The 15,056-nt window shown below is 37.9% G+C and overlaps 1 protein-coding gene across 1 annotated transcript in view; it reads right to left on the reverse strand.

Annotated features, from left to right (window-relative positions):
- Nucleotides 1–15,056, reverse strand: part of LOC127456760 (tumor necrosis factor receptor superfamily member 21-like) — a 32,583-nt gene that overhangs the window by 11,548 nt on the left and 5,979 nt on the right. The window contains exons 2-3 of the mRNA XM_051725336.1: nucleotides 11,633–12,260; nucleotides 5,810–6,334 (exon numbers count right to left, since the gene is read on the reverse strand). Of these exons, the coding sequence (XP_051581296.1) occupies nucleotides 5,810–6,334; nucleotides 11,633–12,260 (1,153 nt within the window). The remainder of the gene's footprint in view (nucleotides 1–5,809; nucleotides 6,335–11,632; nucleotides 12,261–15,056) is intronic.

Below are 15,056 nucleotides of genomic sequence, written 5' to 3' on the forward strand. Positions count from 1 at the left end.
CCCAGAGTAATGCCTCTGTTTATAAACTTGGGTGTAGTGTGACAAACAGTTGCCTCCTGGGAATCTTTCTAAAAGAGTACCCCATTACAGACCTAGAAGAACATTCAATTCAATCTCTGACACTTGTGTTATAATGTAATTTGTCCCAGTTTTAATTTACATTATACTTCAAGGCTAATATGCAGAATACTCCCTTTTGATACCTGTTGTACCTTTCTGTTTCTTTGAAACTTGAACACGTATAGTTTGGAAAATAAGATATTAAAATGTGAAATATGCATAAGACCCAGTAAATAATGTCACGTGGTGGGGACAAACAAGACATTTCTATAATTGTGGGGGATATAATGGTTGCCACACCTCAGTGTAAAATACAAATGCAAAAGAAAGCAAAAGGAAAGCGAAAGGAAACTGAAAGGGAAGTAACAAAATGAAACCAAAACACAAAAAGAAAACACCAAAACAAAAAAAGAAAACAAAACATAATTATAAAAAACATAACCTTATAATAAAGGTTATGTGGTTTTCACATGGTCTAATGATAAAGTATAAATTATAAATAATGTTAATTGTCATCAATACAGTCTAATTAATGATGACGGATGAACGCACCATTACATTTACATTTATGCATTTGGCAGACACTTTTATCCAAAGCGACTTACAGTGCATTCAGGACATACATTTGATCAGTTTGTGTGTTCCATGTGAATCGAACCCATCGAACCCATGATCTGGGTGTTGCAAGCACCATGCTCTACCAGTTAAGCTACAGGAATGCAATCCATAATTTCTCTCTACAAGATATCTGAAGATAAACCTGTTTGAATCTAGTGTAACAAGGTGATTGTGGGGGACAACCACTGCTGGAAGGTATTAAAGCATCTATCTGTAAGCCCTATCTGTCCTGTTTGTGATCCATCTGTAGCAAATTCACTAGAGCTCTCTAGCATGCCACAAAAATGCCAGGGCCTGCAGGATGCCCATCTGCTCGCCTGTCGTTTCCAGAGGTTTCTATGGCATGACAGAACACTAAAGGAGGACACTCTCTGTCTAAGTGATGTAGGGCGATTATGATGGGTCGCATGATGCTTTCCCTTGTCTATGACTGTACTGTGCGATGGACTTGGTTGCCTTAGTCCCGAAGGCAACTTTACTGAAATGCCGGGAAAACATGTGCAGCTAATATCCCAATGTAGACAGTGTTTACAAATGTTTAAATGTTTTCATGTTCTCAATGAAAAAAAAAAAACACTTTTATAATGAAACTCTGCATGACTTGAATATTTGTTCATGTCCTATTTAGTTATACAGTGTCATGGTCATATAATATCTAGCTGTAGAGATGGCTGATTTTAAGTTTTAAAAAATGAATCTGTATTGACTGCTGGGCTGTAGTTATCAAATCATCTCATAGAGTCTATCCCAGGGTCAAAAATTAAGGGGTGCTTGGGGCAAAAATGCCACAGAAATTCATTATAACAGCCTCCAAAATTCAAAATGTGTGTACAAAAATGGCATGGTCCTGTTTTTTATATGATATAGTTCTTAATACTATTCTATTCCAGTCCAAAGAAATAGGTAATACATTTTCAATCCAATTATTCAGATTGAAAACTGAAGAATAAAATTGAAGCATTTGACTTAAAGGATGAGACCCATTCTGTCATTGTGTTGCTGGATCACATTATACAATGTAGTTGTTCTGAATGGTGCAAAACGACTGCAGTCTGCACATGTGATACAAAAATATTTGGTGACAGTGGAGAAAAACATATTACTCATAATTTACATGTGTGAAGACAATAGATTATCAGCCACAGACCCTTACAATGGAACAAAGCCTTTAATGTCTTCATATGAGAATTCAAATGAAGATGCAAACCAGCTGTAACAGGTCTAGGTTGGCTGCAAAACAAAGAAATCCTCAAAGGTAGCCAGGATTTCCCCTTTCAGGAGAGTCGCTGTGGCGGCTTTGCAAGAATGTCTCCCATAAATCCCTGACACAACATACACAATACTAGTCGCAGTAATTACCACTTCCCCATCAAAACAATGAATCTGCTCTCCTGGTGAACTATTAAACATAGATCAGGGGAGGCTTACTAGTAGGGGGATCCTACAAGCTTCCTCTGAGTTTCCCTGACTCTAACACAAAATGTTGGCAGAGCTGAGCTCACCCATGAAGTTCCTAATCGTCTCTTATAAAAATAAAAAATAAAACAGCCCACCCTGTTTCTGGGCAGTGGGCTTTTTATAGATAACACCTATCGCAGAGGGTGTTATATGGGGTGTATGTGCGGGTGGTTCTAAGTCTTTGATCTCCGCTATGCATGCTTTGTTATACCATACGAGGTACTTCCTGGCCTCCAATGAAAGAATTAATTATTTGTACAATCGCTCCTTCATCTTTATGTATGTTTCCCATGCGGCCCTTTATGGCCATTATTTCGCTAATGTAGTAAACGGACACACATGCCTTCAGGCCGCCCAATTACACACCTTGAATGAATTAGGTAAATGTTTTGTGTTGTGTTTGCGGAGGCAACCGGGGTATAAAATGTACCTGTGCTTTCTAACCCATATGTTCACATGATTTGATGAGGTTATACTATCTCAGTTTTACTCAACTGTTAAGCATGTTTTAGAAAAAAAAAAAAATGTAATAAATAATTTTTTACAATGAAGTCAATAAACAATGAAATTGTTCATGATAAAAAGCTTAAGGAAGAAAAACAGCTCAGTAAAAATAACACAAGCGTTTTTATTTATTTATTTATTTTTTGTACCTGGTTTTTTACATTTTATGATTGTTAGCATGCCATTGCTTTTCCTTTTCTCTGATATTTTCACGGGCAATTAAATTTTTGAATATCATAAATGTTTTGCTTATACCACAAATTACAAATACTGGAAATTTCTCAGTTGTTTGGTATTCAGACTTCTTCCACAAACTATAAATCTCAACATTCACTTTCACATTCTTTCACATTTTGAAAATGAAGATTTATGGTAAAAAAAGGACTTAATATTGATCTGTTTCTCACCCACACATCATATCGCTTCTGAAGATATGGATTAAACCACTGGAGTCATGGATTACTCTTATGTGGCCTTTAATTGCTTTTTGGAGCTTCAAAGCTCTGGTCACCATTCACTTACATTGTGTTGACCAACAGAGCTGAAATATTCTTCTTAAAATCTTTGTTTGTGTTCTGTAGAAGAAAGAAAGTTATACACATCTGGAATGGCATGAGGGTGAGTAAATAATCAGAGAATTTTCATTTTTGGGTAAACTATCCCTTTAAAGCCCATACAAAACCAGCGCAATGCTATGGTAAGGTATTATGCATACTTTTTATGTGTTGCTATGAGGTTGTTAGGGTGTTCTGGGTGGTTGCTAGTGTGTTCACTAGTCTCCAAGTCTATATGATTTTATATTGCCTAGACAAAAATAAAAAATTGTTTTACCCATGTTATCAATCATTTTACAATTAAATCATAAGTCTGATTGCATATAAAATTAAAAGCACACCACTCCGCAACAAGCAAAACAATTTAAGGTATCATTCACGCCCTGTTGGAGAAACATGATAAGGGACAAATTGCCAAAATGATAAGGGACAAATTGCACACAAAATGTAATACTTTGTGTTAGGGGTTTGTTCAAATCCTCAAATCTGAGAAATTGTAACAGAGATGCTTGCCTTAGCAAGAACCACTAACAAAGAAAAGTCTTTAAATTCTTCTGTACTACACATATTTGAAGAAAACCTATGCTGTCAGGTGTTTGGTTATTTTTAGGAAGCCACATTAGCATGGCATCACAGATTTTGTTTTCAATTATTTTTAGGCTGTCACTTTGAATTCAGGCACTTCTCACAACATAGAAGCCAGTCCCTCCTCCAATCTCCCACCAAGACATGTCCACTGATAAACTCCTAGCTCTCAAACCAAATAGAACTGGTATAATCTGGTTTCAACTGCTCAGGGTTGAAGCAAAGTCATACATGGGCGGATATCTGAAGCTGATGTACTGTAAGCCGGTGCCCAGTGCCACAGAGCTGTATGTCTCACGGATATAACCTAGCAGCTTACTGATACAGCAACAACCAGGTTATGGGGTATAGAGTGTGAAATAAATAATAAAAGAGAATCTATCCGAGAAGCAGAATGAGAAAAGGGAGGAGATCAGATTCTGTATGAGCGTGTGACTGGACACTGGTCTTGTTTGTGTAACTGTTCAATTTCTCTAAACAGTATTGTGTTCTCTAGAGTGGAATAAATGGGATTAACAGCACTGGTGTGATGACAGATCCATAGATGGTCTACTGCATTGGAATTTATTTTGTGCCCAATACCACTGATTTGAAAGCGCTGGGTGTTAGTGTTGGTTTCTGGCATCTTTCAGAGCATATAGTCATTAACATATTTTCATAAACCCAAAGATGGTACACATTAAAATAAAAAATCAATGTTGTTCCAAACCCGAATGATTTTCTTTCTTACATGGAACACAAAAGGAGTTGCTAGGCAGACTTTTAGGGGCTGACATCCTCAGTCCCCATTTACTTTCATTTTAGGAGGAAAAAAAAGAGCAACATCAATTTTCTTCCAAATTGTTCCTCGTGTTCCACAGAAGGAAAAAAAAAAAAAGGTTTTTGTGTTTGGGAAGACATGTCAGGCTGACAAACAGCAAAGTTTCAATAGTGCCACAATGTCTTACAAATGGAATCAGCCTACAAATTGCCCACTTGTAATTGTCTTTGCATATCAGGCTGGGATAAATTACATGCATCAACATCAACTTCAAATGAAATGAAGTTATTTGATTAAACTCTCTGTTGTACATTTAATTTACACTGGCAGTTAACTTTATGTCAGAAATTCCGAAACTAAAAGCATGCACAATATTTAAAAAAAAGCACAGTAATTCTTACGAGATGGCGAAATTGTAAAATATCGTACAACTTTAAATTAAAAGGTACAACTTTTATTCCCATAGAGACCAACCAATCAATAAAAATTTCAAATCAAAACAATACAGGCATTCAATTTTTGTTAGCCTCCTATCCAACAGTTCATCTTAAGATAGGAAACGTCAGTGACATTTTTTTTTATTATGCATTCCATATTTTCTATGCAATATAAATGACTGATGTATGTCAATAATCTGTAATACGCTTCCCTTGTCTCGTTCCAAACCCTGATGTTTTCTTTCTTTCGTGGTACACATTTAAAATCATGGTTAGGTTTAGGGTTTGGGTAAGGGGTTAGACTTCATGGATAGGTTTATGTTTGGGTTAGGAGTTTAACATAAGTAAAATCATAGAATAATTGTTTGTTGGTTTGTTTATTATTGTCTATGGGAGTAAAAGTTGCATGTTTTTGTTCGAGCCAACTCGATTAATCTATTTTACGATTCCTTACAATTTCACCACCTTCTACAATCATAAAGACTTCTCATGAGATCTGGTTTGATTTAAGACGAAGCAATGTATGTCTAAGTTCTCCTTCGCAGCAAGTCTAAAATAGTTTACTGTGATGATCTGTTGTTGTTTCTTAAATTAGAGGTTAAATCGATTTTTTTATTGTGTGGACACCAAACAATTTATTCTGGTATTTTAACTAAACTTTTGCTAAACTTTTTGGAGGCAAAGTCAATATTATAATTTTCTAGATACCAAAAATATCTGTCTCAAATTCATGTGAATTGCTTTGTTGTGAAAAATATGTTATACTTTCATGTTGTTTAGTCGCATCTGATTTTGTGCGAATAAGACCTTTATACTGTGTGGTTTCAACTCACCCTGGCCATTTGAATAGTAAATCCACCTCTCCTTGGTGTGTGTTGGAGAGACGGGATTCTTGTGGATGGCTTTCTCCATGATGCTGTTTGGATCCTGTCTGGGACCCTTCTTTAGCACCCGCGAGCTGCGTTTTATGCTGCATACTACGATGACCACCAGCACCAGCAAAAGCAGCAGAACTATCATCCAGGGCAGGTGCTCATTGATGTCAAAGTGCTTGTGCGTGCTGGGCCTCGGCGCACCCCTGCGGATGGGCCGGTAGCCCAATCCTTGTATCTTGTCCTCAGACAGCGTCTCCATGGCCTGCTGGTTGGCCATCTGGTGGTCCCGTGATAAGGAGAGCTTGTGTTGCCTTTTAGGCAGGTCCTGAGTTGCAGCGATTAGGAGTCCTCCATCCTCACCACTGTACTTGGAGGAAGCTGTGGTTGTGGGAATGTCTGCAGAATCGAGGGCAGTCTCACTGCTATTGAAGACCAGCCCTGCTACATCCTGAATATCCGCAGTTGGTAAGACTGCATTACTTGCTGTGTGAAGAGAGTGAGAGAGAGAGAGAGAGAGAGAGAGAGAGAGAGAGAATTAAATGCAGTTAAAGATGAGCTTAACCCAGACAACAAAGCAGAAGGGAGAATATCTAAAACTTTAATCCAGCATCAAGCTGGCATGTGTAGGCACTAGGAGAGACAAACTGAGCTGTATTTTTTATACTGTAATACTGTAAATGTCCATAATTGTAATGGTAAAAGACTGTAAAAATGCTACAGTAAAAAAAACGTAAGCTGGTTAACGAGTAGTTACCGTAAAATATACGTAAAAAATGTGACATATTTAAAAAGACAATGCATGTAGTTTTGCGGTAAAATATTGTAAAATTGAATTTTTTAGATGTGAAAAGTATGATTTTCCTGTATAATTAATGGTAAAATTTTATATTATGTTTAACAAGAGAGTACATGTACTTTTTACAGTACCCAGAGTTCCCTATGTGACCCATTACATTTGATATTTTATGGGAATAGTTATGTTTCTTCTTATTTTTAATAACAGTTATGTACTTTGGGGTGTTCTGTGTTATATTTGATGTAGTTTAGTTAATGTTTATTGCATAATTTTAATTTCACAAGTGTTACCCGATGGTGTCAAGTGTTTGTGTGAGTGACACTGAGCATTGTCTCTACATGTTTATTGGTCATTACTCCATGTGCCCTTCTGTAATTACAATGGTAATTAACAATACATTATAAAGTGAAAAGCAGTTTTTTACAGTTTCAGAAGGTTAATGTATTAAGTTTATCATTAAGTTTATCATGTATGCACGGGAATTTTCTAATTTAATTATATGTGCGTCGATCCAGTTTTCGCATAAGCGCGAGAGGGGGTGGCTGGTCACCTTTTACCTCCAGAGACTATGCAAATTTTTCTTAAAAAAAATAAACTTTGGGCTATGTGCATGCTCTGTGTATTTCACAAATATATGATCATCCATTGAGTGACATTAATGCACGAGTATTTTCTAAGTATATGTGCATCTATTGGGTTACTGGCATGTGTGTGATACTGTGCATCGAGTTTCATGTTCCCTTATGACTCAGTACACTTGACATTGCGTCACTAAGCTGACGCTATGGGGGAGTGTCCTTCTACATGACCTAGTTGAAACCTTTCTACAATAATGTCAATTCTAAAATTGGCTATGGTGTTTAAGCCCTGCCCTTTTAGGCGCGAAGCTGTCCAGTATAAAAGTTGGCTGGCAAACACCATTCCTCCGAATTTTCTTCCTTCAAGACAGCGATTCATCTCTCGTCTAGAAGCCCTCTACTACTTCACCGTCAACATACATGAGTCAGCAGGCGGGATCTTCAAGGCAACGAGAAGACTCTCTGCTCCCTTGCAGTGTTCCAGCGAACATATACTCCGCCTCGCCACTTGACTCTTCGCTGGTGAATGGGCCGTTTCAGCATCCTGATTCCCTGCAGCACTTCAGCATGAGTTTGTATCCTTATAAGCTACTGTGATATTGTGTGTGTGTGTGTGTGTGTGTATGTATATATATATATATATATATATATATATATATATATATATATATATATATATAAAAGGGCCGCTTATGTGTTCGCGTCTTTTTAAAGATGTCATTCCGTAAGTGTTCAATATGCGAGGGACACATCCTGCTGTCAGATCAACATGAGATGCAGTCTCCCGCGCCCTTCCATCCGCCTCTTCTGTGACACCTGAGGGTTCACACGAGGAGGCATGGTGGGGCCACGAGGTTGAGCATATACTGTGTCTTGCCTTGATGAATGGTTCTTGAAGTCCGGACGGCGTCAAGCGACTGCGTTCCGCAGATCTGCCCCATTCTTCCCGGAAGTTCATAACGAACTGACAAAATCCTGGCACACACCCTATTCAACTCGCACAGTGATTCCACTCTCTTCACTAAAGTGGAGCACGGGGGAAGACAAAGGTTATGCCCAACTACCCCCGTGGAAGAGGCGGTAGCTGCGCATCTCTGCCCGGCGAGTAGCAGGGCGTGGAAATCACGCCCCGTTCATCCTTCCAAGCCATGTTGACTGACGTCCGTACTGGCTGGAAAAGCATACTCATCGGCGGGCCAAGCAGGTTCAGCACTCCATGCGATGGCGGTACTCAAAGTTTTCCAAGCTAAGCTCCTCAAGCAAATGGACAAGCAAGGCTACGATCCAGAGACGTTCAAAGAGCTCCGCACCGCTACAGACTTAGCGCTGCAAGCCGCGAATATCATTGCACAGGCCATTGGCAAGTCAATGAGCAACCTTGTTTTTGGATCGTCACATCTGGCTGACCCTCACGGAAATGCGTAACACAGAAAAAGATGCTCTATTTGATGCTCTGGTGTCTACAGCACGCCTTTTCAGCAGCACTGTGGATAGATTTGCTGAGCGCTATGTCACGACTCAGCAACATTCACAGGCTATGAGACATTTTATGCCAAAACGGAGCAGTACTTCATCACAACCGGCTCGCTCCTGCTGTCTCGGACCAGCACCCGGCTAAAAACCCCATGCCTGCTGCCTCAGCACCGCCAAATGTCGCTGCCGAGCCACCGGTAAAGCCACACAAGCCGTGGCCCAAACAAAGGTAGCTGCCTCAGTGTAAGCCCCGTGCAGCAAAAAGCGCTCCTGACACACAATGCTGTTCCCCTCTTCCCCACTGCTGTTTGTCGGGAAAGGAATATTGTTGTTCAGTATGTTATTTCTATGTCTCACATTCAATCACATGCAATAAAAAATGCAAAAAAGAGTACAGCGCTAGTTGCACATGCACGAGACGCTCACACTTTTTCAATAAAGAGCTTTTCCACTTCAAAGCCCACACATTATACACAGCCGCTTCTCAATGGTGAGCAGTGCATTAAATCATACAATTAACAAACCAAATTGCCCTCTGTCCTGTCCATTCCGTGGATGCGTAGTGAGGCCTTACGGGCATTTCTGACTGGGTGCTAAAAACGATCGAACATGGTTATACGATCCAATTTGCACATCGGCTGCCCCGTTTCAACAGTGTTCTATCTTCCACAGTTCCGTCCGAAGACGCACCGGTGTTACGAGCCAAAATACACAATCTTTTCACAAAAAAAGTGATAGAGGTTGTTTCAGATGAATTTATAAGCCTGCTGTCCTGCTGCACAAATGCGTAGCAAGTCCACACGGGCGTGTCAGACTGGGTGTTTAAAATGATCAAGCAAGGTCATACGATTCAGTTTTTACACCGGTCACCTCACAAATTTTTTTTTTCTAGTTAAGTTTAGCTTAAATATTACTTTGAAACAACCTGCCATTATTTATTAAATCTTTTGGTGTGACTTAATTTTTAGGTAAAGGAAGTTGAATGATCTCATACATTTATGGATATCTAACAAAAGTTTTCCAGCTAAGTTGACTTAAAATAATTAGCTTAAAAAGCGCGATGTAAAAATGCTATGTATATATTTAAGTAAATCCAACCCATCCATTTTTTTCAGTGCATACAATCACATAAAAATTAGAACTGTATAGGAATACACCTGGCAACCTATGAATGTTGAGCCTGCACTCGACTCCTCGTCACTTCAGCCTTGAGAGTAAGCAAAGAGATCTCTTTTCAACTGAACCAGGTGAGCACCAAAATCGCACCAAACATCTTTAAGTAGTTTATAATAATTTTTTCAAACATTCATCATTTGAAAATCTGCACGGTAATTTTCGACAATTAGCTTTGTAACGATAAAGTTTATGTTCTCGAACAAGTTAGCAGATACTAGCATTAGTTAATAAAATGACTGTTCTGTTTAGAAATGAAGTAAGCAATTGCAAGTTTTGAAGTACTAAGTAATCAAATTACCACGTCTATGTACAAGTGTTGTTGTATTTGTATTTACCCCAGTTGAACATGCACAACTCACTGGACGCCCCTTTTTTATTTTGAGGCCACTTTATTTGTAATATAAAAAAGTTATATTATATAAACAAATACATGTGTAAATGTTTTGCTCTGGATTTTATTCGATATGTATGTTAGTAACTTCTGACCTTTATCTCTGACTGGTGCACAACCTTGCTTGTTAAGAGTGTACTGCTTTTTCTTTTAGCCTAAATGCCATGCTGATATAAAAACGAGACTGAAGTAACATGATATTAATTGATTGTTGTATTTTGCTCTCTCTGGACAGGCGAAGAATTGGAGAGTGTTCTTTCATTATTTACCTTTTTGAGTAAATTTTATGTGATTTTATGTGAGTTGTCATTGAGTAATATATGTGGTGTTTTTTCAAAAAGGCCTCTATTGTCTAATTCTTTTTAACTTGTAATAGATTGAAGTTAGTTACCCTAACTTACTCTGTAAGCTTTAACTTTGTTTACTGTGGTTAGTTCTATGGTATGGACATTACAATTGAATAGACAACATTTAAACAATTACTAGTTAATTTTACAGTACAGCACATACTGTAAATCATTATACAGTAAGCTTTAAACTACTGTAGATAGTTTTACAGTAATTTTACTGTGGTATGGAATACAGCAACTTGCTGGCTATTTGTTGCCAGTAAGTTACTGGTGAGTTTATGTAAAAAAAAAAACAAAAAAACAAAAAAAAAAAATGTACAGTGTAACTAGATAATAAATGTACTTTTTACAGTAAAGTACTGTTAAAATTATGGTTAAAAACAAAAATCGGGCATTGCCAGAAGTTCCTGCATGACCCACTTCATTTCATTATATTTTTACAGGAATAGTTATGTTTCTTCCTATTTTTAAATATTTTGTACATTGGGGTGTTCTGTGTTATATTTTATGTAGTTTAGTTAATATTTATTGCATTATTTTAGTGTCACATGGTAACCTTGATTGTGTCTTTGAGTGAGTAACACTGTGTACACTGTCTCTACATGTATATTAATTACTTCTCCTGAAAGGGCCACTTTTGATGAACTTTAAATCTTTATGTGGATTTTTGTTGTCACTAGGTGATTATACATTTTAAAGTAAAAAGCAGACTTTTATAGTTCCACAAGGTTAGTATATTGAGTTTATATCATTTAATAATATAAACGGTAGTGAAATATGTAAATATACGGGCTTTAAATAGCCTAAAACATGGTCAACTTATTTTTTACGGTAAATTACTGGCAACCACAGCTGCCAGTTTTTTAATGTAAGTTTAACAGAATGTTTTTTTAAAGTGACATCCATTTCAACCACATTTTTTAAAAAGATACTGTAATTGCTATGTTTTTACATCAGAAAGGAACAGTGGTAAATACTCATGGTAAATACCTGCTGATAGAGCTTTTTTATTCTCACCTCTATGTGCTGACTCCGTGCTTGAGGCTTCTCCAAGTGGGACAGAGACTGAACTTGCCGGAATTTGGCCACACATGTTGTCTGTTGTCTCGTTGCCCTTGATAAGCAGCATTAAGCCCAGAGACTGGCAATCTGTGTGAGCTCTGCACTTCAGAAAATCTGAGGCCATGTCAGAAAAGGTGCCATGCTGACATGGGCGGCAGCGCACATCCCCTGTCTCACTTCCTCGCTTTCTGACGCCCCACCCATGAGGACATAATGAGTAGCTCTGACACTTTCCACCTTTGGAGAAGCTGCCCAGCGGGCACACACATACCCGATCCGTGGTGGACCTACAAGGTGTCTTCTCAATAAAAGGGGCTTGGCAGCGTCTCTGGCATCGGTGGCACTGCTCCACCCCGTTCTCACCCCGGGTGAAGGTGCCCTCCGGGCAGGGGCTGCACTCCCGCACATTGGCCTCAGAGCAGTGAGAGGACACGTAGGTGCCCGCCGGACACTTGTCACACACTAGCTTGTTCCCAGTGTTGGGGTCGATGTGGTGGTAGTGTCGAGGAGACAAGGGCTTTTCTGTGGTCGGGCTGGGGGTCAGTGCATGGGTTAAGAAGTCACCGACCACAGTGCACAGCAGCTAACAAAAGGGAAAGAACAACAAGAAGACTGTTATGCAATGACAATCACAACACACAATAAATAAAGATGGTAAATGGACACAATGAAATCGGTTTATGTAAGAAGAAGCAACCATAAACAATGAGTTGAGAGAACTGCAGATGAACTCATTATGGCATTCTATCATTAAGCAAGTTATACGTATATTCAATTTGTTCTGTGGTCATCCGTCACTTACTCTGTGGTCATCAGTCAATAGCCTTTATGTGTTTTTTTTTTTGGAGCTTCAGATTTTTGGTCACCATTCACTAGCTTTGTATGGACCTACAGAGCTAAGATATTATTCTAAAATAGTTTGGGTGAACCATTCTTTTAACTATAGAAACTACATTTACTATATTAAAGACCCATATTTCTCATATTTTATCTTAAGCATGCTCTTCATTGACACTTTTGTCCTTTTGAACAAATACACTAATTTGTTAAAAACTTTAACTTCAACACTAACTTGTAAAAAACTAACTTGCCAAAAATATTAGGTGCAAAACTGTTTGGCGTGATGGAAATTACACCACAGTTGTGGGACAGAAGTAATTTATGAAAAATTCATATAAATCATTTTAACACAATAAATATTGAAATTGTTTATATTTATTTAACTCTTTGTTGAGATTAGTATAGTTTTAAACATGTAATAATTAGTATTTTTATGAAATTGAAAGTCTGGGAAATTAAATCTACACATAAAAAGCATTTAAAAAGTATCAAAAATAAATGATGAAGGCACGGTAAAAAGTTTCAGAGTCAATTTTAATGTGACGTTCATAAAAAAAGCACAAAACTCCTATTCTTTAAACACAGTGCACATGGCAAAACAAGTCTGGATAACATCTACACATTCTGCAACAAACCATTCATACAACCAACATCAGGATCCTTGGAATGTGTTGACAGCACTTTTAAAGCTCGATGACCTTCAAAATGACTTTTAATGATAAGACGGTCGTAAACACATCCACTCTATAGTTACTACAGACTGAACGTGATCCACCAAAGCCAGATTCCAATCATTACAGTCCCCTCCACTCCTTTGGCACATCTAACACTCCAGACCGCACAGCAGGAAAACTGTACCTAAAATTCTTTATGATGTTAGCTCACATTTTAATTCTGCAACTAAATGGGGCTTTGGCCATGACAGCTTTATTCACCGCATCTTGGCCACGGTACAAAAGTCGTCACCAAAAATATGATGCTGGAAAGCAATAAGCTCTAATATCCAGCACACAAGGGCCCGCTGCATCATCACTTTTATAACACAAAGTTCTATTAACTGCTGATCATGAAACCCCTGGAGTTTTATTATGGTTCCTCTACAACAGACCGCACAGGAGATTAGACTAAAAGCACAGAAGACTAATTTCCTTGCTCAAACCAGACATGACTCTAATGTTCTCTTGTCAACACAAACTGACATTGCTGAGAACTGGGGATGGGTTTTAGTCAATTTTATGTATCTGCTCAACTACGTAAAACAGACATCTTTGGCCACTAGGGCTGTCAAATTAAAATTTGAATTTCAAATATTCATCGAATTTAAGAAAAATGCACATTCGAATGTTAAAACTGTATATTCGAAATTTGGATTTGTGCCAAGCACTGACGATGACTTCATATCGATCAAATTCTTGCACTAAAAAAGGCTAGACAAGGTGCAACAAATACAGTTTAATAGAAAGCAGGGGTCTCAATATGCTTTTAAAGTTCTTTTTAATTAGACACATCATCTAACAGCGCTCATGCACGAGACGCCGAATAAACAAAAACAAAGAGAAACAAAGATGTTCATCTAGCGCTGTGTTTCCCAACCTTTTTTCTGCCACGGCACACTTTTTACGACTAAAAAATTCTACGGCACACCACTATCCCACATAGGCTAACCATTGTCAATATTTTTCCTTTTCAAGAACTTGTCCATGTTTTCTGTCCGTCTAGTAGCGTGTTTAATTGTAATGTTTGAAATTCGGCTATGCAAAAAAAATTATAATAATAAATCACATAGGTAGGCAACGCTGTGTGGGGTCACAGGTGGCAAGAGTGCTAAATGGGTAATGATAAAACAATGAATTTGCTTCTTTTCTAATTTGTAGATTTGTTCTTGCAATGCCACAACAAATTACAGGGATGCAAACTCATGAGGGGCAAAAAAGGTAAGACAACCACTGGTCCACAAACATTTTTTCTGGGGATATTGTTTTTAAAGAATAAGATGAAAGCACCAATTCCAGCTATTTTAGTGATTCAAGTTTATTCAAGTTTAAACTTGTGCAGAATTAGCTACAAAATAAAGAGTATTTTTGTGAGGCTTGCTTCTGTTTCACAAATTGTTCAATTTTATTAACTGATTAGTTCAGTGACCCCTTCTGGAAATGTCACTGGGTGGTGACAAATGAGCGTCTTATGTGCTATGAGTGAGTCAGTGAATCATTTTGAGTCGTTCATGACCGAAATCTACCAAGAGACTTTATAGGGTTTAAGCAGATCTATAATCTTCCTTCAGTCTGAGCATTATTTTTCATTCAAAAAGACAACAATAATAGTATAATAATAGTGAGTTTCAATAACGTCCTTACCTTCTCCTTTATTAAAACTTGCATGGCTACAAATCTACTGACTTCAGTATAAGAATTAGAAACACAAAGCAGATCTACAGTATCATTTTCCTACAGTAGCCTATTTAAATTGCTGAGCATGGCTTTTATCAGAAAAGACCTCAATAATAGACAAATAATAATAATTTGAGTTTCAAAAATGT

This window comes from Myxocyprinus asiaticus, chromosome 19 (genome assembly GCF_019703515.2).
Source record: "Myxocyprinus asiaticus isolate MX2 ecotype Aquarium Trade chromosome 19, UBuf_Myxa_2, whole genome shotgun sequence".
NCBI lineage: Eukaryota > Metazoa > Chordata > Actinopteri > Cypriniformes > Catostomidae > Myxocyprinus > Myxocyprinus asiaticus.